The sequence below is a fragment of the Anolis carolinensis genome, unplaced genomic scaffold (assembly GCF_035594765.1).
Source record: "Anolis carolinensis isolate JA03-04 unplaced genomic scaffold, rAnoCar3.1.pri scaffold_11, whole genome shotgun sequence".
Classification (NCBI taxonomy): Eukaryota; Metazoa; Chordata; class Lepidosauria; order Squamata; family Dactyloidae; genus Anolis; species Anolis carolinensis.
The window spans coordinates 2,640,794-2,665,603 of record NW_026943822.1 but is presented as its reverse complement, the minus strand read 5'-3'; the positions used below and the strand labels follow the sequence as shown (position 1 = coordinate 2,665,603).

The following is a 24,810-nucleotide window of genomic DNA, read 5'->3' as shown; positions in this document are numbered from 1 at the left end:
CATTCTCCAGGGAGGGAAGCCTTTGCTGGGAAGGAGAGGAGCAACGCAGGCAACGAAAGCCCTTTGACCAGGGGTCTCCAAACTTTTTAAACAGGGGGCCAGTTCACGGTCCCTCAGACTGTTGGAGACCCGGACTATAGTTTTTTTTAAAACTATGAACAAATTCCCATGCACACTGCACATCTTATTTTAAAGTAAAAAACAAAAACAAAATGGGAACAAATACAATCTCAATGTTAATAATAATCATAATAAAAATAATAAAGAGAGTTGGGCCATTTAGTCCAACCCCCTTCTACCTTTGTGCACCAAACGCACAAGCAAAGCACCCCTGACAGATGGCCACCTAGCCTCAATGTTGTTAATAATAATAACAACAACAACAATAGTAATAATAACTTCCCAAGTGTTTATCACCAAAAATACATCACAGTTGTAAACGCTTGGGAAGTGTTCGACTTGTGTTTTTATGATACGAAATCCAGCATATCTATCTTGTTTGCTGTGCCAGACTATGTTGTTGTGTCAATAATAATAATAATAATAATAATAATAATAATAATAATAATAAATCACACAGTCCTAAATGCTTGGGAAGTGTTTGACTTGTGATTTTGTGATACGAAATCCAGCATATCTATCTTGTTTGCTGTGTCAGACTATGTTGTTGTGTCAATAATAATAATAATAATAATAATAATAATAAATCACACAGTCCTAAATGCTTGGGAAGCGTTCGACTTGTGATTTTGTGATACGAAATCCAGCATGTCTATCTTGTTTGCTGTGTCAGACTATGTTGTTGTGTCAATAATAATAATAATAATAATAATAAATCACACAGTCCTAAATGCTTGGGAAGTGTTCGACTTGTGTTTTTATGATACGAAATCCAGCATATCTATCTTGTTTGCTGTGCCAGACTATGTTGTTGTGTCAATAATAATAATAATAATAATAATAATAATAATAATAATAAATCACACAGTCCTAAATGCTTGGGAAGTGTTTGACTTGTGATTTTGTGATACGAAATCCAGCATATCTATCTTGTTTGCTGTGTCAGACTATGTTGTTGTGTCAATAATAATAATAATAATAATAATAATAATAATAATAATAATAAATCACACAGTCCTAAATGCTTGGGAAGCGTTCGACTTGTGATTTTGTGATACGAAATCCAGCATGTCTATCTTGTTTGCTGTGTCAGACTATGTTGTTGTGTCAATAATAATAATAATAATAATAATAATAAATCACACAGTCCTAAATGCTTGGGAAGTGTTCGACTTGTGATTTTGTGATATGAAATCCTGCATATCTATCTTGTTTGCTATGTCAGACTATGTTGTTGTGTCAATAATAATAATAATAATAAATCACAGTCCTAAATGCTTGGGAAGTGTTCGACTTGTGATTTTGTGATATGAAATCCAGCATATCTATCTTGTGTGCTGTGTCAGACTATGTTGTTGTGTCAATAATAATAATAATAATAATAAATCACAGTCCTAAATGCTTGGGAAGTGTTCGACTTGTGATTTTGTGATACGAAATCCAGCATATCTATCTTGTTTGCTGTGTCAGACTATGTTGTTGTGTCAATAATAATAATAATAATAATAATAATAAATCACACAGTCCTAAATGCTTGGGAAGTGTTCGATTTGTGATTTTGTGATACGAAATCCAGCATATCTATCTTGTTTGCTGTGTCAGAGTATGTTGTTGTGTCAATAATAATAATAATAATAATAATAAATCACACAGTCCTAAATGCTTGGGAAGTGTTCGACTTGTGATTTTGTGATATGAAATCCTGCATATCTATCTTGTTTGCTGTGTCAGACTATGTTGTTGTGTCAATAATAATAATAATAATAATAATAAATCACAGTCCTAAATGCTTGGGAAGTGTTCGACTTGTGATTTTGTGATACGAAATCCAGCATATCTATCTTGTTTGCTGTGTCAGACTATGTTGTTGTGTCAATAATAATAATAATAATAAAGAGGGTTGGAAGAGACTCCTTGGGCCATTTAGTCCAACCACCTTCTACCTTTGTGCACCAAAAGCACTAGCAAAGCACCCCTTAATAATTAATTAAATAATAATTAAAATACCATTATAAAAAAGCAAAGTTTTGGAAGGCATGAACCAGGCGAGGGAGGAGGTGGGAAAGGCATGTGGAAGAGGGCTACGATGTGGCTACGATGGGCCGCATGTGGCCCCCCGGGCCTTAGTTTGGGGACCCCTGCCTTTGACATTTACCTGCCGCCAGTTTGGCTCTCTTGGCCTCTGCCAGCTCCTGCTGGTAGATGTCTGCACACTCCGGTGTCACACCATAAAGGCCCACGTCGGCAGAGCGCAGGGCGCTGAGGGTTTTCCCGACATTAGCCTCATCCACAGCCTCATTAATGGCCAAAATTCCTAAAGAAACTAGGATGAAGGACAGGGGAAAGCATGACCACTCGTAACCTCTTCACTCCTTGCAGAATCACCCTTTTGAAGACATACACAAGATGGCACAAAAAATATTAAAAATCAATTTTGCCTTAACACCAGACATGTACCTGCTCGGCTTAACAAATGTAAAACTAAATATAAATCAAGACAAAATGTGCACGGTGGCAAGACTTGTTTTAGCTAAAGTGTGGAAACAGGAGAAAATACCATCCGCAGATGATTGGACCTTGAAAATGTTTGACTTAGAATCATAGAATCATAGTAGAGTTGGAAGAGACCTCATGGGCCATCCAGTCCAACCCCCTGCCAAGAAGTAGGAAGACTTAATACAGATGGACTGTTTGGCACAGAAACTAAGAAATGCAACCAAAAAAAAAAAAACAGACTGGTCGGGCTTTAAAGAATTTATTCAGAGTAGAGGAACATCACTCATTATAAACCTATCTGATGTATAAACGGTAACAATGGAATAAAAACTGGAACCAACAACAGTTGAAAAATGCAAAGAAAGACAATTACCCCAAAGAGGACAACACTCACGGGATGTATGTGGGTTCCTTTTTTTTCTTTTTTCCTCTACTTTCCTATACCTCCACAACCAATATTTCCCCTACTTTCGCTGCAATTATCAAAATAATGGCAATCTATATATATAAAAGGGTAATGACATTTCGGCCTAGGACAAAACAACAAAACTGCACATCCCAGAAACACTAAACTTGGCAGCACAACCCCTCATCAATGCCTCTACGTTCATACAACAAAAAGAAAAGAAAAATAAAGCCCTAATTAGAGGGAGAGGAATAATTGTTTTTATCTGATTGCTGCCAGTTAGAAGGCTAAGCTCCGCCCACTTGGTCTCCTAGCAACCCACTCAGCCCAGGGGACAGGCAGAGTTAGGCCTCACTTAGGCCTCTTCCACACTGCCTATAAGATACAGATTATCAGATTTGAACTTGATTATATAGCAGTGTAGACTCAAGGACCTTCCACACAGCTATAGAAACCCATTTATAATGTCCAGGGAAAACCTTTACCCTTTACCTTAACTACCACCAATTCCTCAATACTTTATTTCCCATACCACCATACTTCGCCACAACAACGCGTGGCCGGGCACAGCTAGTAAAAACTATTTTTTTAAAAAAAGAGTGTATCATTTCCCCCTGACAATCTCAGCGCCTTCCCCGTTGCGGCCGGCCCCTCACTCTCTCCAACCTGGAGGAAGGACCCCAAACACCCCAAACACAGCATCTGCACAAGCACAAAGCGTGTGCACGTCTGGTGAAGGGACCGCAGAGAGAACTGGGAGCCAAACACACACCCAGAGCCCCCCACCCCCACCCCCAAGCTTGGCATGACTGAGCTGATGCCTCAAGAGACCCCACAGCCCTTCATCGCGAAAGGAGACTTACAGCGCTGGGCCTCGTCCGTGTCCCTGTTCGACTGATGGACGCCTCCCTGGATTTCATCCAGCCAAAGGACGGCAGTTTCATCGCGCGTTTCCTGGAGGCAAAGCACAGAACACAACCGAAGTAAAGACTCCCTCCAAATCAAGCAGCAGGAATGAGCGACTTAAAACCCCAGGTAACTGAAAGACACTCCTTAAGCCAGGAGCCGATTGCCACTCACCTGCGCTTTCTCCCTCTTGGATCGGAGCAGCACATCCTGGTAGTGTTGCGCTACTCTGGGCGTCACTCCCTCTAGTTTCGCCGCAGGGATCTGAAGGGCCTGGAGAGTCTTTTTGGCGTCTCCATCGTCCAAAGCCTCGTTGATGACCCCAATCGCTAAAATCCCTGCAACAAGCACAAAAAGGAGGGAGAGTTTAACTTACCCAGTTGGCCTGTCTGCTGCCTGGCAAAGCAGCCACCAATGGTAGCACTTCCACTCTTGGCTTCCACTCCGAAAGAGAGTGAAACATGGCTTTGTGATCAAGCCTTCAGAAGACAATTGTAATGCAACAGATGGATATGGAATTATGTGCCATGACTACTGGAATGGTCTGGATTACGATAGCGGAGAGCATGGTTAATAGTAAATGTAACTTTTTAAATGTTTTAATGCGTTTTCAATAGGAAACCGACAAAACCATTGATCATATCCTCAGCTGCTGTAAGAAAATCGCACAGACAGACTACAGACAGAGGCACAACTATGTGGCCCAAATGGTCCATTGGAACTTATGCCTCAAGTACCACCTCCCAGCAGAAAAGAACTGGTGGGATCACAAACCTGCAAAAGTATTGGAAAATGAGCACGCAAAGATACTATGGGACTTCTGAATCCAGACTGACAAAGTTCTGGAACACAACACACCAGACATCACAGTTGTGGAAAATAAAAAGGTTTGGACCATTGATGTCGCCATCCCAGGTGACAGTCGCATTGAGGAAAAACAACAGGAAAAACTCAGCCGCTATCAGGACCTCAAGATTGAACTTCAAAGACTTTGGCAGAAACCAGTGCAGGTGGTCCCGGTGGTGATGGGCACACTGGGTGCCGTGCCAAAAGATCTTAGCCGGCATTTGGAAACAATAGACATTGACAAAATTACGATCTGCCAACTGCAAAAGGCAACCCTGTTGGGATCTGCACGCATCATCTGAAAATACATCACACAGTCCTAAACACTTGGGAAGTGTTTGACTTGTGATTTTGTGAAACGAAATCCAGCATATCTATCTTGTTTGCTGTGTCATAATAAAATAATAATAATAATAATTTATTCTTATATCCCGCCCCAAGGGGACTCGGGGAGGCTTACAAAGGGACCATGCCCAAACAATATAAAAATAGAACAGTAAAAACAAATCCAAACACAGCAATAAATACATCAAGAAAAAGCATACAACAACAGCAATTTAAAAACAATTAAAACATGTTCTATGCCCTGGAGCGGTATAGTTGGTACTTCAATCTTCAGACTAAGGGCGAGGAATAAGATTAACAAGGTGCAATTTTAAAATGTTTATTTCAACTGTACATTGTTTTAAGGCATCAAATAGTTGTCTATGTGTAAAGCCGCCTTGAGTCCCCTTTGGAGTTGATGAATATAGTAAATACAGTAGAGTCTCACTTATCCAACATTCGCTTATCCAACGTTCTGGATTATCTAATGCATTTTTGTAGTCAATGTTTTCAATATATCGTGATTTTTGGGTGCTGAATTCATAAATACAGTAAATACTACGTAGCATTCCTGCATATTGAACTACTTTTTCTGTCAAATTTGTTGTATAACATGATGTTTTGGTGCTTAATTTGTAAAATCATAATATAATTTGATGTTTAATAGGCTTCTCCTTCATCTCTCCTTATTATCCAACATATTCGCTTATCCAACGTTCTGTCAGCCTGTTTATGTTGGATAAGTGAGACTCTACTGTATTAAAAACTTCACATCCACTCCACCCATCACTAAGACCACATACTTCCTCTATATCTTTATCCATAAGCCGTTTTCTTAATTTCTGTTCAATATTCAAATTGGCCCTGCCACTTTTCATCCATTCCATAGAAATTATCCATTTATCTTTGATTTCCCTTGTTTCACACTCATCCTGAGTTAGACGTTCTATAATATCAGATTGTACTTGATCGTAAAGGGAGTTATTCCAGTTTTCCATAGTCCATTTTTCCATCTTTCCAACCCCATGCCATCACTGCCTGTCCTGCTAAAAGCATAGCTTTAAATAATTTTTGATCGTATACTTTTACCTTGCTGTTACCTAACACTCCCATCAGTGTTAAGTCCATGTTCACTTGAAGTGATACCGTATATACTCGAGTATAAGCCGACCCGAATATAAGCCGAGGCACCTAATTTTACCACAAAAAACCTGGGAAAACATTTGACTCCAGTATAAGCCAAGGGTGATAAATTTCAGAAATAAAAATAGATACCAATAAAATTACATTAATTGAGGCATCAGTAGATTAAATGTTTTTGAATATTTACATAAAGCTCAAATTTAAGTTGGGCTGTCCAGCTCTGATCAAATCATTATTCTCATCTTCTTCAATGTAAATGTGTTTATATATCCTTTTAATAATAATAGAGTAAAACAATACATGTAATAATAAAAATAATAGAGTAAAATAATACATGTAATAATAGAGTAAAATAATAAATGCAATAATATCAGAGTGAAATAATAAGTGTATTAATAATAATAAAAATAGAATAAAATAAATGTAATAGTAGCAAAAATAATAGAGAAAAATCATAAATGTAATAATATCAATAATAGAGAAAAATAATAAATGTACCATATATTCTCGAGTATAAGCTGACCCAAATATAAGCCAACCAGGACCCTCACCCGAGTATAAGCCAAGGTGGGCTTTTTCAGTCTTTAAAAAAGGGCTGAAAAAATAGACTTATACTCGAGTATATACAGTATTTCAAATAGTTTTTCCATTGTCTTGAATATTTTTCTGAAAAGGATATAGGGACATTTCCATCACATATGAGCATACCTTTGGACATTCCCACCACATATGAGCATATATCATCCTTTGTTTAAACCACAACTGTGCCAACTCTATGACACACACACACACTTAAAAGTGCACTGCAGGTAAGAGACGTGCTGGGAAAGCAAGAGGGAGGCACTGAGGTGAGGGAGGGGGCTGCCCAGCAAAAGGTTTGCCTGGAAGTGGTTTCTGAGAGAGGTCCTCCACTTCAGATCTCCAAACAGAAACACATACACACACACACAAACACACACACAAAGGTAGCTTTGCCACCTGGCAGTCTAACGGCCTATCTTGCATCACCTTATTCCCAGCCCACAACCTCCTTCAGGTCCAATAGGATTTTTAAAAATAAAGTAGTAAAATAATCCTTGCCAAACCTCCAAAAGGACGTGAAAAACTGAAGGAAGCAGAAAAACTGGAACTGGAAGGGAGGCCTGCCTATGAGTGAGTGGGGTTGGGTGCAGCCGGAGAGGAAGAACAACCTGCTTAAAAGGCGGGATTCTTGCCCCATCCCTGGCCCAGTGACACTTACGCTCATGTTCCTCCTGAACCACAACGTTCACACGGTCGACGCATGACTGGATGTCGTTCCACGTGATGAAATCCGTCCCTTCGGCCTGCGCCTCGGCCTTCAGCCGCATCAACTCTTCAATGTATCTGCCACAGCAAATGGCAGAGGTGAGATTCCCAGAATAGAGGGTGCATGGGACAGAAGAGATGGGAGCCTGAGCGGACTGGGAAGGGGACAGGCTTTGGGGCAAAGGAGCCAGAGTCCAATCCGGAGTGACAACTGACCTCTGGAGGTTTTCATCCTCGACGTTGGTGAGTCCTGTCACTGGGCTGCTCAGCTGCTTCCAGATCATGTCGACGTCCCCGGCATCCAGGGCACGGTTGATCAAGGCCACGGAGGAGAGCATCTCCACTGCCACGGACAGCTCCGGGTGGGTAAGTTTCCCCTGAGGAGAGGAGAAGCAGGCGCTAAAGGACATTCCATGCACACACACACATATGCATAGGCAAAGATACACACACACACACACACACACGGAGCCCCAGTGGTGAACTATGTTAAAGCACTGAGCTACTGAACTTGCAGACCGAAAGGTTCCAGGTTCAAATCCCGGAAGCGGAGTGAGCGCTCGTGGTTAGATCCAGCTTCTGCCAACCTAGCAGTTCGAAAACATGCCAATGTGAGTAGATCAATAGGTACCGCTCCGGCGGGAAGGTAACAGTGCTCCATGCAGTCATGCCAGTGGCCACATGACCTTGGAGGTATCTACAGACAACACCGGCTCTTTGGCTTAGAAATGGAGATGAGCACCAACCCCCAGAGTCGGTCACGATTGGACTTAATGTCAGGGGAAATCTTTACCTTTTTACCCCCCCCCCCCTCTCTCTCTATGTGTATATATATATATGCATATAAAATTAGCATAGCATGTTGCTATGGCACAGGAGAAAAGATGGAACTATCTTCCTGGCTCTCAGGTTGGTATGATGTCTTCCTGCCCCCCCCCCCCCCCCGCCCCCCGGTTCTTTACCCTGGCCCCAGAGTGGCAGTTATTCCTTAGTGGAAGGGGTTCCCAACCGATGATACAGAAGACAGGGGTCAGCTTTTTAGGGGAAAAGGAGACCTTTGTTTCAAATAAATGGTGTAATTCTGTGTATGTCTAATCAGAGGTGAGTCCCATGGAGCTGAATGAAAGGAACTACCAAAATGGCTATAAGATTGCAGCCTGATACCGCTGGACCCATTTCATCAGTAGAGAGTTATATTAGCCTGCAAAGCTTATAGATACGCAGGGTTCGGCCCACGTGGAGTAGGAGAGAAGCCAAAAGAAGCCACTAAACAACTTCCTGAGAAGCAGCCATGGGATGGGTCTGGGGGGCAGAGAAAGCCAGACCAGCTGCTGCAGGAAGCATTATTATTATGATGTCTATTTATACCCCACTTTTCTCTCCACAAGGAGACTCAAAGCATGCAGGAGCATAGCTAAACCCAGCTCTGTGGCATGTCTACTTGTAAGGCACAACGTGGACAATAGCATGCCTTTTCCTCTCTCTCTCTCTCTCACTCTCTCTCTCACACGCACACGCAAACACACACACCTCTTTCACCAGCACAGCTCAGAAACTAACTTACATCTGGGCTCTGCTGCTGGAGGGTGGCCAGTTCTCGCTGGTAAAGATCAGCCGCAAAGGGGTAGACCGGAGGCAGCTGAGCCTCCGGGTTCATCAGCTCCACCACTGTCTTCTCGGGAAGGCCGTTGTGGATGGCCACATTGATCCGCCGTACGGCCGCCAGCCCTGGAAAGGAGGGAAGGCAGGAAGGAGGGCAAAGATGGCAGAACATCAGAGGGCCGGAAGACACAGGAAAAAAGCAGTGACATCTCCTTTTCCCTAAGGACGGGATGGGTTTCCTCACCTCCCAAAACCAGCACCAAGTCAGAAACACAGGAGTGGGGTGGGAGCTGTCCTTCAGATACGGCCTTTGCCGTGACGCTCCCCTGCTCCCACTCCCCAGTTGGCCGTCCATTGAGAAGCAGCCACAGCCAGGCAGTTTCCCTTTGTGAGTTAGTTGAGCAGAACAAAAAATGGGGAAACAGAGGCAGGATATCTGGCCTTGTGAGCTGAAGCAGAGCTGAAAGTGGAGGATGAGGTGGAGAACAACAGGAAGGGAAGCCAAGACCCAAGGAAGGAAGGAAGGAAGGAAGGAAGGAAGGAAGGAAGGAAGGAAGGAAGGAAGGAGGAACTGGGCCCGGGCTGTGGCACAGGCTGGAGAGCAAGCCAGCTGTAACCAGCTGCAATGAATCACTCTGACCAGGAGGTCATGAGTTCGAGGCCCGCTCGGAGCGTATGTTTGTCATGTCTTTGTTCTATGTTAAAAGGCATTGAATGTTTGCCTATATGTGTAATGTGATCCGCCCTGAGTCCCCTTCGGGGTGAGAAGGGCGGAATATAAATGCTGTAAATAATAATAATAATAATAATAATAATAATAATAATAATAATAATAATAAGTGAAGGCAGGAAAAGCAGACAGAGAACATTTCCTCCTTGCAGTGAAAAGTTGACTTGGAGAAGAACTGCCTGCCCCATCAGCCCTTGGAACACAGGAAGAGAAGGAGAAAGGAGCCAGGATCCGAGAGAGAAAGAGAGGCACTTACTTTGCTGGTACTGCTGGGCAGAGCCATTGGCAGTCTCCACCCCGGCCTGCAGCTCCTCCTTCTGCAGAGGCCCCCCTCCTCGGCCATCCTGGGGATCAAAAGGAAAACACACTTCAGCACAGCACAGTACACTCTTCCCAGCCTCTCCTCTCTCCCAACTCCTAAGGTAGGAGCTGAGAGAAAGGCCAGCAGCCAGTCAGAAACGCAGTGGCTGCCACAACGGCCCACAAACTGGAAAGAGAAGCCACAAGGTGAGCCGCTCTCACCCAAAGCACCAACGGCTGCACCGGCTGCACCGGCTGCCTTTGCCGCTTGCTCACAGCCACACGCCTGAGCAACCAACTGTGCAGCAGGTTTGAAGCAGTCCCACTTGATCAGCCCCAGAGAGAGAGCAGTGGGTCACTTGCACACGCACAAACACACATGTTGTACCTCCTGTTTCAGCTCCCTCTCCCTCAGGAGCTGCTTGAGGTACCAATCGCTGTGTTCGTGTTTCAGGCCCCGGAGGCCCAGAGACGCAGAGGATAGTGCCCGGAACAAAGCCTCCGCATCTCCCTGGTCCAGAGCCAAGTCGATTTTGGACAAAGCCGAATGCGCTGCGAAGGAAGACAAGAAAAGCCCAATGGGGCGGTGGAAGGAAGGGCTTCCTGCTCTCTCTCCACCATCACAAGGCAAGAGAAGGCTTTCCAAAGGCACAGGTTCTGCAGCTCAGTCCCAACCATGTCTTCAGGAGGCGACTCAAAGGGGGACAAGGCCCAAGTGAGCAGGAGGTGAGGGAGAGAAAGAAAGAGAGGGCCCCCCAAACTTACTGTTGACCTTGTTGACGTTGCCCTGGATCTCGGCTTGCGTCAGCAGCTCCTCATACACGTCCCTTTCTCTCGCCGCATCCTCAGCAGCAATCTATGGATGAGAGGCCCACCAAGGACTGAGTGTCCCTCCAGACCATTTCACCAAGCCTTCTCAGGAAAGAAGAGGCTGCACAGAAACCAAGCCACAAAAAGGCAACTCCTGGCCTGTATCAGCAGTGCCCAAAACAAGGCCCCAGTGAGCAATGGTCACAACCTGAAGGAGATCAAGCTGACAGACAGACATCCCAGTTTCCCCCTGGAATGGCAGCCTCGTATTTCTCATTGGGTCTGCCATGTTTTGGCCACACTTTCCAGCATTAGGGAAACATTCCTGGGCGCACATTTTATGTCCTTAGGCCAGATCAAAGATGGCTCTCTAATGGTAAAAATACACACAGGCCCTGGAGTGGTGTGTCCCAGTGGTGACTTCCTCCAACTGTGTTGAGGAGCTCTAGAAGCTGTCACTCCACAGCGCAGCCCTTTCCCTCCAGCCTTCCTGCCGCCCCAAAGAACCAAACCAGCCCGACCTTTCCTTGCAAAACAGCTGCTGGAAGCAACAGCAGCAACAAGGAAATGTGAGAGAGGCGCCCACCTTATTCCGCGCGTTCTCCATCTTGTTCTGCTTGGCCCGGTAGAGGGTCTCCTGGTAAACTGGGGCCAGGGGTTCTTCCAGATTCACCAGCATGGCGTTGGGGTTCCGCATGGCAGCCAAAGTGTCCACCGGGACCTGGCGCTCGATGGCGTCATTGATGGCGATGACAGCCGCATGCACTGCAGGGGAAGAAGAGAGCGGGAGACTCAGCCTCAGAGGAAACACCAGGGTGCAAATCCGCTCCCCACAAACACACACAGAGCATCCCTCTCTCCTCCTGGAAAGAGGCCAAAGGGGGCTGTAGATCCCGTATGGCCCACTGCCTGATGCGTTGCCCGAGGGCAGAGGAGGAGCGCACTCATTGGCTCTTACATGCAGCTTCGTCCACCGAAAGCTCGTTGGCCAGGATCCCACCAATCTTGCCAAAGGCCGGCATCTGAATCCCATACTTGTCCAGCTCACTCCGCATGTTGCTGATCTCTTCCTCTGAAACAACAACGATGAAAGATTCATGGGTGAGAAAGTCCAGTTTTGCCCAGAGCCTAAAAAGGACAGGAGCTGCTGGCCCTGAGGCCCTATGCTTGATCCCAAGCCCCAGAAGGCCTCCTTTTGCACCCCTGTTAAAGGAACATGGTCTTCTGCCCTCTGCTGCCTGCTTGGCCCTCAATGCAAACCAAGGAAGGGCATTCTGTGCGTCTCTCCTCACCTGTGAAGTCCACTTTGCCATACAGGTCCTGGATCTGAGGCGCCAGGCCCAACTTGAACAGGTACAGGCTGGGAAAAGACAGAAAGGGGCTCTCATGAGGTTACTCTTCTCCTTTGACATAATACAAATCAAGTAAGTGAAAATACATAAGCGTTCAAGAAGCCTCACCTAGAAATGAGAGGGAGAGAGGGAGATATAATACAGCTTTGTACCCAGCTTTTCTTTTCTAAGTTTTGGTTGCAGTAAAGTAAGCTGAAGGAAAACCTCATAATAGTTCATAGAAAAGGAAAAATATTTACCCCATATACCTAAGTTGCAAACATTGGCACGGAGAGGAAGAGACACCCACCAGCCTCTGGGTTAGGGTGCGTTCTCACCTGAGCGCATGGATGCAGTAGATGCAGCGCGGCATGTTCTTCCGGTCGTAGATGTCCGTCGTTTCTGGGTAAAATATCTGGAACCAGACAAAATCCCATGGTGGCTGACTGCTGGCCCAAAGGAGCCCCATACAAATGGACAAAGGTTGCTTTCCCACAGAGGAAGAGGGAAGGTCCTTATAAGGAAGGTCACCAGAAGCCCAGGAGAAACATGTTCCTCTCTCTGGCCTCCCATGCCCCACTGCAGCTGACCATCACCACCCGGATGCCATAGTGAGGAGATCCTCAGAGAAGACACAGAAGTGGGCTCAGTCCCTGGGTTTTCCAAGAGAGAGAGAGACAGAGAGAGACCCCTTGGGCCCCCTTCCCAGCCTTACAGACACAAAGCCCCCCTCTTCACACTTGCCTTGGGAAGGCCAATCTCCGCCATTGCGTTCAGCCACTGGATCACATTGTCGGTGTGCCGGAAGTGGAGGCCTGTGGCCTGAGAGGAGGAGATAATAATAATAATACTTTATTTTTTTCTATCCCACCACCATCTCCCCGAAGGGACTCGAGGCGGCTAACATGGGAGCACAGGCCAAATAGAAACAAAGTATAAACAGTTTAAAACACATGTCGAAAATTAAGAACAAAGATACAACAGTCATATAAAAAATCAATTAAAAACATTGCATACAATAAGACATAAATAACCAAAAAAAAGTATTAATACAGACATCAACCATGATTTCAAGGCCTTTTAATAAAGTACATTCACAGTGACAGAGCATCGGCTGGAATAATGTGGGATAGGATAAATAGGAAGGGAAACAAAGTGCTAGGAGGGAAAGTGTTGGAAATAAGGGTCTATCACGTTGAATGCTGTTCAAACGCACACTGAAAGAGCCATGTCTTCACTGCTTGATAAAGATATGGAGAAAATATATGGTCTGATATATGGTCTGAAATATATGGTAATGGGAGGTGGGGATGGGAGATTTTTATCAACAAAAATTAAGAAAAAGATTGTATAAGCTGATACAGTACAGTGAAAAGAATGGTAAACATACACATTATATATGCTACACCAATATTCAAGGACATGGACACGAGATGCTTATGTCTACATGCACCAGATGAAATCAAGCGCAAATAATATGAAATACGTAAATAATAAATATACTTATGGAGAGGAGACGAGGGGGATGTGAAGGCAGGCGAGGGGCCAGCAGCCTATTCACATGGAAACCACATAATTGTCCTGAAGCACTGCACCCCTTCTCCCTCCTTAAAATTTATTGCTCCACTTTCCTTTCATTCCGTGAAGTCACAAAACTCTGCTAAATGGTGCAACAAGTAAACTTCCTTATTGGCCGATTCCGTATGTGTTAATGCCATGTTGGGCAACGGCTCTGCTGGAGGGAGGCCAGCTCCCGGTTCTAAGGAGCAGCTGAGTCACTGGGAGTTTATAATTTCAAATTATCCTATAAACTATCAGTTTATTTAAAAAGCAAAATAAACTCCAGGGAAGCTCCGCCTACCTTGTACCTGGTCTGCTCCCGATCATAGATCTTCTTGAGAGACACCACCTTTGGGGAGAAAAAGTTGCCCAGTTTGGCCAGGTAGACCCCGTTCCGGAGCCCCTCTTCCAGCTCCGTGGTTGGGGGCAGCTCTTCGTTCAGGCAGGCCTCCATCCACCTGCAAACAGAGGGGCAGCCCCATACTGAAAACATTCCTTTCTTTAAGTACATAGGCATGCATGCGTCAGAAATATTAAAAATTAACTAGGTATTTTTAAGTACAGAAATGTGAGTCAAGCACTGAATGGGTTAAATAAGCTAGCATCGCCCTGAGAGCAGTGAGTAGGCTGAAGCCTGTTAGACTTAGTGAACCAAAGCTAGTATTGTCCTGAGGAGTGTGAGAGAATCCTCAGTGTGAGGAAAGCCTGGTGTGAGAAGCCTTGCGTGTGAAGGCTGCTGTGTGTAAAGCTACTGTGTATGAAGCTCCTGTGTAAGTTCAGTGTGAGAGGAGGCTCTGTGAGAGCGAAACTAGAAGCTGTTTATCTGCATGAGAAAGAAGCCCAGCGTGAAAGTAAAGAGTTAAAGAAGAAAGTAAAAAGAACTATATTTGCATTATGGAAATCTTATTTTTGTAAATAGTGCAACCATATTATTTTGCAATAAAGAAAAACCTCCAGAGAAAGAGAGAACATTGGACTGTGTGTTTTTGTTTTTATCACTTTTGGTTACTGGTGCTAATAAGTTACTCTACTATATATTTATTGGGGGGGGGGGGGGGTCTTGTTAAGAAACCCATTTGCCCAACAGCATGCATGACAGGGGAACTCCACCTAATAACACAGCATGGCATCCAATACCTATTCCAGGAAAAACAATTAAGTTAGCACTAGATCTCACTGTACGGAAAGAGTGCCGAGGAAACAGAGGAGTCTGCTGGGCCTGAAAAAGCAAATGATGCTTGGGGCAGAGAGAGGGAATGCTGGAGTGGATGCCAATTGGGGGATTGTCTGAGATTTGCATGATACTATTGGATAAACACATATGTCTATTCTAAACAATGTAATGAGCTATACAAAACACAAATGTTTTATTATTTCTTTATTGATGGCTCTGCTTCAGGTATTATGTTTGCAGTATCAATATGCTGCTGTGGATTTTGTGGTGCACATTTGCCGCTTACCAGAAGAAGGGTTACTGAAACTGGGATAAAACCCGGGAACCAGTTATAAACGGCATAAACAGATATACTACCACCTACTCCAGGCAATACCCAGCTACTCAGGATCTACATCAACATTGACTCTGTCTCCTTGGCTTTACTATTGTTTCAAAACCTGTGGAGTCCTGAGGAATCCTTCCAGAACTGCAGAGACTCTGAATCGGTTTGCCTTTAAGTCAATCTAATCCTTTTAGGACTGCAGAGACTTATATCATCTTGTTTGATTTATAATACTGAGTTTGATACTTTTGGGTTATACACCAAAGGACTGAGCATTGATTCTGTGAATGTAATACTGTGTTTCCCCGAAAATAAGACAGTGTCTTATATTAATTTTTGCTCCCAAAGATGCTCTAGGTCTTATTTTCAGGGGATGTCTTATTTTTCCATGAAGAAGAATTCACATTTACTGTTGAACAAAAAAATGAACATTTATTATATACTGTACAGTAGTTGTCATCACAAACCAGCATAACCAGACAAACTGTGAATCCTATCAATAATTTCTTGTTACTACCATTATTTCCATGTACAACTGGTACGTACATTTACCAATCATGTATGCTCTGGAGTTCTGTTTGGCAGACGCTGGGCATGCTTCCAAACAAAAACTTTGCTAGGTCTTACTTTCGGGGGAGACCTTATATTAAGCAATTAAGCAAAAATTCTACTAGTTCTTATTTTTCGGGATGTCTTATTTTGGGGGAAACAGGGTATGTATATGATGCTCCAATATACATATTGTGTACTACTTATGTTTTGAACCATTATTGTGTTTTGTATAGCTCATTACATTGAGATTTGCACGAGTCTGCTGAATGGCAGGTAGGAATTCCCTGGCTTTTGAGTGGGACCAGGGAGCACAGAATCATAGAATCGTAGAGTTGGAAGAGACCTCACGGGCCATCCAGTCCAACCCCCTGCCAAGAAGCAGGAAATCGCATTCAAAGCACCCCCGACAGATGGCCATCCACCCTCTGCTTATAGCAAAGCCTTTATTTGGCACCCTCATTTCGAAATTTGACAAAATGCAAACAGCAAGCACTGCTGGAAGGAAGGCAGGAGAAAGATGATGCTATTATATCCTGTCCTTTCCAGAGATCTTGGGGGAGAGAAGAAATGGAGACACAATAGGGAAGGGTTCTACATGGAAGAGGACCACAGCTGGAACCTCCTGCCCTCATTGCATCCTGGCCAACAACAACCCTGCCTGCGAACACCCCCCCCCCCACACACACACACACACACACAACACAAAGGAACAGTGAGCAACAGGAATCCCCTCTCCAGCCATGTGCACACACAGGCAGACAGGCCCCAAAAGGAAATGTTTTTTCCCAGGCACAAAGCTAGGTTTCTCAGCCGCGCTCCCAGCTGGGCTGCCGAACTCCTTCCTCCCAGACCTCTGCAAGAAGCCAGCCAGACAGGCTTACGCACAGCCAAATTTAAGTCATGACATCAGTGCTGGCCGCACCCAGAGTCCCCCTACAGTGCCATTTTGCCAGCCTTTCTTCTTGCAGTGCCTTCCCTGCATGCCTCCAGCCCCTCGGAGTCTTTGGAGAGGCAGACTTCAGGCAGCATCCATAGATCCCACCACCAGACCCACAGATATTGACCCCCTTCATCTCAGCTGATTTGCAGGACTTGAGAAGAATGGGGGAAAAGGGAAAGGAAAAGAGAGTCAGGAGCCTCTGCACCAGAAATAAATGGAAGCGAGGGCAGGCAGAGAGAGGGGCTGTGCAATAGCAATGGGAATGTGGAATGATGAGTATTTTGCTTTTGTAGTTCTACATATGTAATGCGTATTGGGGATGGCACTTAATTTTGTTGTATAATGTACAATGACAATAACGTTATTCTATTTTCTCTTTCTCTTCATCCACTGATTGATCCACCTCTCTATCCATCCTTCCATCAATACATTCCTCTTTATCTATCACTGTCTATTCATCTTTATCATCTACCTATTTATCCACCAAACCATCTATCTGATCATTTAATCCAGCCATTCACCAGTACATTATACAAAATCCCAGAATACTTGTAAAGTATCTACACAAACACAAGATAGTCTCTGTACAAAGAAAATATGTTGAAATAACATAATATTATTAAAGTTCCCTGTACAATAATATTATTAATATTATTAAAGTTATTAATAAAGTATTATTAAAGTTCCCTGTATAACTTTATTTTATACCCCGTACGGGGTATAAAAATAAAGTTGTTGTTGTTATTATTATTATTATTATTATTATTATTATTATTATTATTATTACAAAGCTCAGTTTGACAGTACCAGACAAAATGAAAAGGAGCAACAGCTTTAACACAAAAGTTATCCAAGTCTGATATACACTGGAACCAATATCAGACTTGGATAACTTTTGTGTTAGAGCTGTTGCTCCTTTTCATTTTGTCTGGTACTGTCAAATTGAGCTTTGTACGGGGAATTCACCAGTACATTGACATGAAGAAATTGTTGAGTTGGAAGTCCAAAACAACTGGAGCGAGGGCTGAAGTTGGCCCATGCCTGGTATAATCTGGGAATTTGCTACTGCAACACATCCAATGAAGTGGTTTAAAACCAGTTTGTTTGTTTTTTAAATATATGTTCCAGTCTACTTGGAACACAGAGATACTCCTTGGCAGAGAAAAACCATCTGCCCGCAAGAGCCCTGAGTTTGCAGTTCCCACTTCTGCAAATGGCTCAGCTGCAACCATCAGAAGGAGGGACGGCCACTTCACCCACAGATGCAAGGCCAGAGGTCTCACAAAGGAGCGAGAAGAACAAAAGCCATTGTAAAAAGAAGCAGGAAGCCCCAAGCTATTAACTAACGGGCCAGCGCGACTGAAGGGAGAAACAGCAACCCAAAGGCAAGTCCAACCAGGTGGGTGCAGGTGCAGGCAGGTGTGGAGAAGACAGGGAGGGACTGAGGAGAGCAAAACCTGCCTGACTTGTTTGGCTTCCCCCAAAATTACTGGAGGCAAGAGCCGGCCCAGGAAGGAAGGAGGGAAGAAGGGAGGGAGGGGCAGCACATTGTGGAAAGGAGGCAAGGCAGCTGGGCGGGGGAGGAAGCGGATCCCACGCACAAAAAATAGAGGTAATAAATCTGTTTCCAAGACTTTCTCTTGTGAGTAAATACATTACTAGGAGGTTCTACAGTTACTGACATAGCTGTTCACACACTGGTCAACCCCTCCTTCCCCCAATCCATGAAAGGAAAAGCCTGCAGCCTGTCAAGGCATGTCCGCACCAGCACTCTACCGCCTCCTCATTATTATGTTTATTTACACCCCACTTTTTCTCTCCACAAGCAGAAATAAGTCCCCCCTCCCCCGTTGTAGTCTCTCTCTCTGCTGGGGGGAGGGGGAGTTGATATTGAGGCCCCAGGTGCTGTAACCAATATCATTTGCCAATTATTGCAAAAAGCATAAAAAGGCAGAGGTCAAAATGCAAAAAATATTGCACCCCCAAAATCCAAGGTTAAGAATGCCGTTCTAATTGAATTCATATCTATCTAGTTTTTTATATATATGGAATTATACATTGAAATATTATATCTGTATACTGTTTTATCATTATATATGAATTATATCTATATTATTTGTATGAAATTTTATATCCCTCTATTATTACTGTTAGGAACGATTATATCTGTCTATTCTTCTTATGAATCTACAAATAACATTTCATGTCCACTGGCACCACTTCTATACACACATGCACACCCGCTACTCTGAAATGCAGCTGGAAATTATGGCAAAGTGGGGGGTGTGGCCAAGGCCATGGGGAGGGGGGCCTCATTGGCTGCAGGGAGCCCACTGGAAACGTCCTCTCCTCCTCTTCTGCAGACAGGTTTGAGGAAACGCCCCTCAAATGCCAGAAGGACCGGCCAGGAGGCTCTCTGAAGAGTTCTTTCCCGCGCTAAGCATCAATGCCTCTTTGTGAGTGGAAAGGGCTGCCAAAGCACCTCTTGGAAGCAAAGAAGAGGGTAAGACAACGCCCTTCCCGAGCAGCAGAGCTGCCTTTTGCCTAATGGCCTCCCTTTGAAGCAGGAAGAGGGAACATTCCCGGACTGGAGCAAGAAGTGGTTACCCTTCGATGCATGCCCATGCCAAGGTTCCCAATAATAATAATAATACTGACAAACTTCTGGAACACAACACACCAGACATCACAACTGTGGAAAAGGTTTGGATCATTGATGTTGCCATCCCAGGTGACAGTTGCATTGACGAAAAACAACAGGAAAAAATCAGCCACTATCAGGACCTCAAGATTGAACTCAAAGACTCTGGCAGAAACCAGTGCAGGTGGTCCCAGTGGTGATCGGCACATTGGGTGCCGTGCTAAAAGATCTCAGACGGCATTTGGAAACAATACACATTGACAAATTACGATCTGCCAACTGCAAAAGGCCACCCTACTGGGATCTCCACGCATCATCCGAAAATACATCACACAATATAGACACTTGGGAAGTGTTCGACTTGTGATTTTGTGATACGAAATCCAGAATATCTAGTTTGCTGTGTCATACAATAATAATAATAATAAAGATCCTCTGAAGATGCCAGCCACAGATGCAGGCAAAACGTTAGGACAAAATGCTGCTAGAACATATTGGCCATACAACCTAGAAGCAACACAATAATAATAATAATAATAATAATAATAATAATAATAATAATAATGAAACAGTGCCAGACCCCAGCGCAAGGCCGTTTTCAGCCAAGCCCAAGGCAATCTGCAGAGCAGGGACTCTGGCAGGAATGCTTTCTGTATCAAATGGTGGATGGAGAAGTCCTGCATTGTATCAAGCTGAGAACTCACGATAACCCCAACAACACTGAAATGTGTGTCCTGAAAGCAAAGGCAAACACTACTGGCCTTGCCCAGGATGGTGTCTGCTGTGCCCCAAGCAGGAAGCAACCCCCCCCCCCAACCCATCTTGCCTTTGCTGCGGGAGGGAGCTCCCACTTTGGGAAAAGCCACTTCCTCCCTCACAAACCACTTGGAACCCCAGGACAGCTCCCTCCCACAGATGCAGGGGCTGGCTGCAAAGCGCCCTTCCTTCCAGGATTCCCTCTAGCACAACAGTCACACACACAGCATCTGAACTTTGTGGTGAATGGAACCTTGCATCACATCAGAGAAGCAGGAACCTGCCTGACTGCTGCTCCAAACCTGGCAGGGGTGCAAACAATGCAACAGTTCCATTGGCTGTTAATATGTTTCTGGTCTCAATTCAAAGTGCAGTCTATTGCCTATAAAGCCCTAAACGGTTTGAGTCCTGCCTTTCTTTGTGACTGCATCCCCCTACCCTATGTACCTGATTGTGCTTTCATCCCATGCCCTGTTCCTTAGTTACATTTTGCACTATCCCACTCCCTTGTCTTGTTTACAGTTTGACCATGTTTTATGGCAGTTGTCACCATAGGACATTGGGCACTGTTCTGAGTTTTAAATTGTTATTTTTATATGCTATAGTTTTTTTAAATTTTATTGTATTGCATTGCAGGTTTATTTTATGCTTTGTCTTAAGCACTTTGTGCCAAACGTAAGCTGCCCTGAGTCCCTTCGGGGAGATGGAGGCAGGGTGGGAACTCGGCGGATGGCTCTCCTTGAGCAAAGCACAAAGAGACGTACAAAGAAATCCATCCCTCACCCTTTGAGCAAGGAGGGAAAGTGAAAGAGAAAAGCAGTCAAAAAGGAAAGGTTTTGCAGAAGGACATGCTTTTACTGTCATAAAACCCAGGGGGACAACATTGCCACAGACCAGTGGTCTCAACAGCTGGTAAACTGGCTAGGATTTCTGGGAGTTGTAGGACAAAACACCTGGGGATCCACAGGTTGAGAATCACTGCCCTGGATGGACATAATCATCACCATGCCATTAATCTTATTATTGCAGCCCAAGGCAGGGTGCAAGTGTTGCTTCCAAGTGTAGAGGCATCTAACTTCTAATTTCAGGAAAGCCGTGAAAGCTATATACTCAAGCGTTCAAGGAGTAACATCTGAGGTCGATATGACATGAATCAAGGTGCACACGAAGGTGCTAGTGGACAAATTTAACTACTGTATACATGCATTTTAAATTTTATAATTCCTGGTCTAATCGAGTCTAATTAGACTTTTAATTGATGTGGTACTGTTTTATTGTTTATTGATATGTCGTTTTATTGAATGTATTTTGGGCAATGTAATTTGCCAACTGTTGTAAGCCGTCCTGAGTCCCTTCAGGTGAGATGATGTAAAAATGATGTAAAAATGATGTAAATAATAATAACTAATAACTAACAGGCCAGGTGCACAGAGTCTGGGAATGAACTCCCGCCCCTTTTGAAGGCACCTTGATGCAGAGGAACATAGAATCCTAGAGTTGGAAGAGACCTTGTGCACCATCCAATCCAACCCCATTCTGCAAAGAAGCAGAAAAATCGCATTCAAAGCACCCCCAACAGATAGCCATCCAGTCTCTGATGCAAAGCCTCCACCACACTCTGAGGCAGAGAGTTCCACTGCTGAACAGCTTTCTCCCAGTCAGGAAGTTCTTCCTCACGTTCAGGTGAAATCTCCTTTCCTGTAGTTTGAAGCCATTGCTTCAAATGGCTATTCATCACTATTATAATTGTATATTTATATTACATGCAATATTACTAATAATATTGCAATTTAGTCGTACAATATAATATATTGTATGTACATATACTTGTAAACCACCCCGAGTCCCCTTCGGGGTGAGAAGGGCAGGATATAAATGTCGCTAATAAATAATTGCTCTATTCTGTCCTAGTCTCCAGGGCAGAAGAAAACAAGCCTGCTTCCTCCTCCCTATGACTTCCCCTCACATATTTATACATAGCCCTCATCACATCTCCACTCAACCTTCTCTTCTACAGGCTAAACATGCCCAGCTCTTTAAGCCGCTCCTCCTAGGGCATGTTCTCCAGACCCTTGGTCATTTTAGTCGACTTCCTTTGGACACATTCCAGCTTATAGTCAAGATCTCCCTTCAATAGCAGTGGCAACTGCACCACCTTGTCATTGCTGCCGCATCACATTGTTGGCACAAGGACTCCAAGATCTTCTTCACAAGCACTGCTATCGAGCCAAGCATTCCCCATTCTGTGCAGTAGAGTCTCACTTATCCAACATTCGCTTATCCAATGTTCTGGATTATCCAACGCAGTCTGCCTTTTAGTAGTCAATGTTTTTGTAGTCAATGTTTTCAATACATTGAGATGTTTTGGTGCTAAATTTGTAAATATAGTAATTACTACAGAACATTACAGGAGCCCCAGGGCGAAGTGTGTTAAAGCACTGAGCTGCTGAACTTGCAGACCGAAAGGTCCCAGGTTCAAATTCCGGGAGCAGAGTGAGCGCCCGCTGTTAGCTCCAGCCAACCTAGCAGTTCGAAAACATGCCAATGTGAGTAGATCAATAGGTACCGCTCTGGCAGGAAGGTAACAGCACTCCATGCAGTCATGCCAGCCACATTTTTTATCCTGTATTTTTGTTTTAATTGATATATTGCATTACTGTTGTATCTTTTTATAGTGTGATTTGTATTATGTTGCCTATATTTTGTCCTATATTGTTTGGGCCTCTGCCCCATGTAAGTCGCTCAGAGTCCCCGGAGGGAGATGGTGGCGGGGTATAAATAAAGTTTTATTATTATTATTATTATTATTATTATTATGACGTTGAAGTCATGCCAGTGGCCACATGACCTTGGAGGTGTCTACGGACAACGCCGGCTCTTCGGCTTAGAAATGGAGATGAGCACCAACCTCTCAGAGTCAGACATGACTGGACTTAACGTCGGGGAAAACCTTTATCTACTACATAACGTTACCATGTATTGAACTGCTTTTGCTGTCAATTAGTTGTATAACATGTTTTGGTGCTTAATTTGTAAAATCATAACCTAATTTGATGTCTAATAGGCTTTTCCTTAATGCCTCCTTATTATCCAACATATTCGCATATTCTGCCGGCCCGTTTATGTTGGATAAGTGCGACTCTACTGTATTTTAAATCTGTTTTTAATTGCTTATGTTTTATTCTTTTGTATTGTTGTATATTGGCATCGAATTCTGCCAGTTTTGTAAGCCGCCCTGAGTCCCTTTGGGTGAGAAGAGCGGGATAGAAATGATGGAAATAAATAAATAAATAAATATTCGCTTATTCAAACGTTTTGCCGGCCCGTTTATGTTGGATAAGTGAGACTCTACTGTATTTTAAATCTGTTTTTAATTGCTTATGTTTTATTATTTTGTATTGTTGTATATTGGCATCGAATTTTGCCAGTTTTGTAAGCCGCCCTGAGTCCCTTTGGGTGAGAAGGGCGGGATAGAAATGATGGAAATAAATAAATAAATATTCGCTTATCCAAACGTTTTGCCGGCCCGTTTATGTTGGATAAGTGAGACTCTACTGTATTTTAAATCTGTTTTTAATTGCTTATGTTTTATTATTTTGTATTGTTGTATATTGGCATCGAATTTTGCCAGTTTTGTAAGCCGCCCTGAGTCCCTTTGGGTGAGAAGGGCGGGATAGAAATGATGGAAATAAATAAATAAATATTCGCTTATCCAAACGTTTTGCCGGCCCGTTTATGTTGGATAAGTGAGACTCTACTGTATTTCAAAACTGTTTTTAATTGCTTATGTTTTATTCTTTTGTATTGTTGTATATTGGCATCGAATTTTGCCAGTTTTGTAAGCCGCCCTGAGTCCCTTTGGGTGAGAAGGGCGGGATAGACATGAAGGAAATAAATAAATAAATATTCGCTTATCCAAACGTTTTGCCGGCCCGTTTATGTCGGATAAGTGAGACTCTACTCTAACTTTGCATTTCATTTTTTTCTGCTGCCTTGATGCAGAGGAGAACCCTCTCCATCCCTTTCCCCCCCCCCTCCGCGCATGCGCAGGCCTTTCCCTGCCACACCTGTCACGGGAAAGGCCGTGGGACCCTCCAGGGGCCTGAGGAGGAAGAAGAGCGCCGCCCCACCCGCGAAGGAGGCCCCGCCCCTCCCACGCAAGCCCCGCCCCTCGCGCCCCCTGAGATTGCCTCACCGCTTGGCCTCCTCCAGGTGGCAGAGGTACTCGTAGGCCACGTTCTGCAGGCGCCGCTCGTCCATCTCCTCCGCCGTCATCCGCTCGTTGTCCAGCACCGCTAAAGAGGCGGGAAAGGGAGGGAAAAGGCGTCAAGACGGGCTCTCCTTCGCTTTCCCAACGGAAAGAAGAAGCAAGGAGGGCGTGAGGTGAGCCACTCACAGCCATAGTGGGGCCGGGCCGCGCCCTCGCTCTCCTCCGCGGCCGACATCTCTGGGAGAAGGCGCGCTCTTCGCCTCGGCCTCCCTCTTTCCCTTCCTTCCTTCCTTCCTGCCTTGACCGACTGACTGACTGACTGACGAGGCGCGGCCGGAAGCTGCCCTGCCC

General features: G+C 44.3%; 1 protein-coding gene across 1 annotated transcript in view; it reads right to left on the bottom strand.

Annotated features, from left to right (window-relative positions):
* Window positions 1-24,781, bottom strand: part of iqgap1 (IQ motif containing GTPase activating protein 1) — a 54,228-nt gene extending 29,447 nt beyond the window's left edge. Inside the window, exons 1-17 of the mRNA XM_003229463.4 lie at window positions 24,646-24,781; window positions 24,445-24,544; window positions 14,163-14,319; window positions 13,046-13,123; window positions 12,640-12,716; window positions 12,263-12,330; window positions 11,929-12,042; window positions 11,557-11,735; window positions 10,926-11,016; window positions 10,549-10,712; window positions 10,117-10,204; window positions 9,093-9,256; window positions 7,745-7,905; window positions 7,482-7,606; window positions 4,103-4,266; window positions 3,886-3,976; window positions 2,276-2,443 (exon numbers count right to left, since the gene is read on the bottom strand). Coding sequence (XP_003229511.1) covers window positions 2,276-2,443; window positions 3,886-3,976; window positions 4,103-4,266; window positions 7,482-7,606; window positions 7,745-7,905; window positions 9,093-9,256; window positions 10,117-10,204; window positions 10,549-10,712; window positions 10,926-11,016; window positions 11,557-11,735; window positions 11,929-12,042; window positions 12,263-12,330; window positions 12,640-12,716; window positions 13,046-13,123; window positions 14,163-14,319; window positions 24,445-24,544; window positions 24,646-24,694 — 2,038 coding nt within the window. The 5' untranslated portion in view covers window positions 24,695-24,781. The remainder of the gene's footprint in view (window positions 1-2,275; window positions 2,444-3,885; window positions 3,977-4,102; window positions 4,267-7,481; window positions 7,607-7,744; window positions 7,906-9,092; window positions 9,257-10,116; window positions 10,205-10,548; window positions 10,713-10,925; window positions 11,017-11,556; window positions 11,736-11,928; window positions 12,043-12,262; window positions 12,331-12,639; window positions 12,717-13,045; window positions 13,124-14,162; window positions 14,320-24,444; window positions 24,545-24,645) is intronic.
* Between the last annotated feature and the right edge of the window lie 29 nt (window positions 24,782-24,810).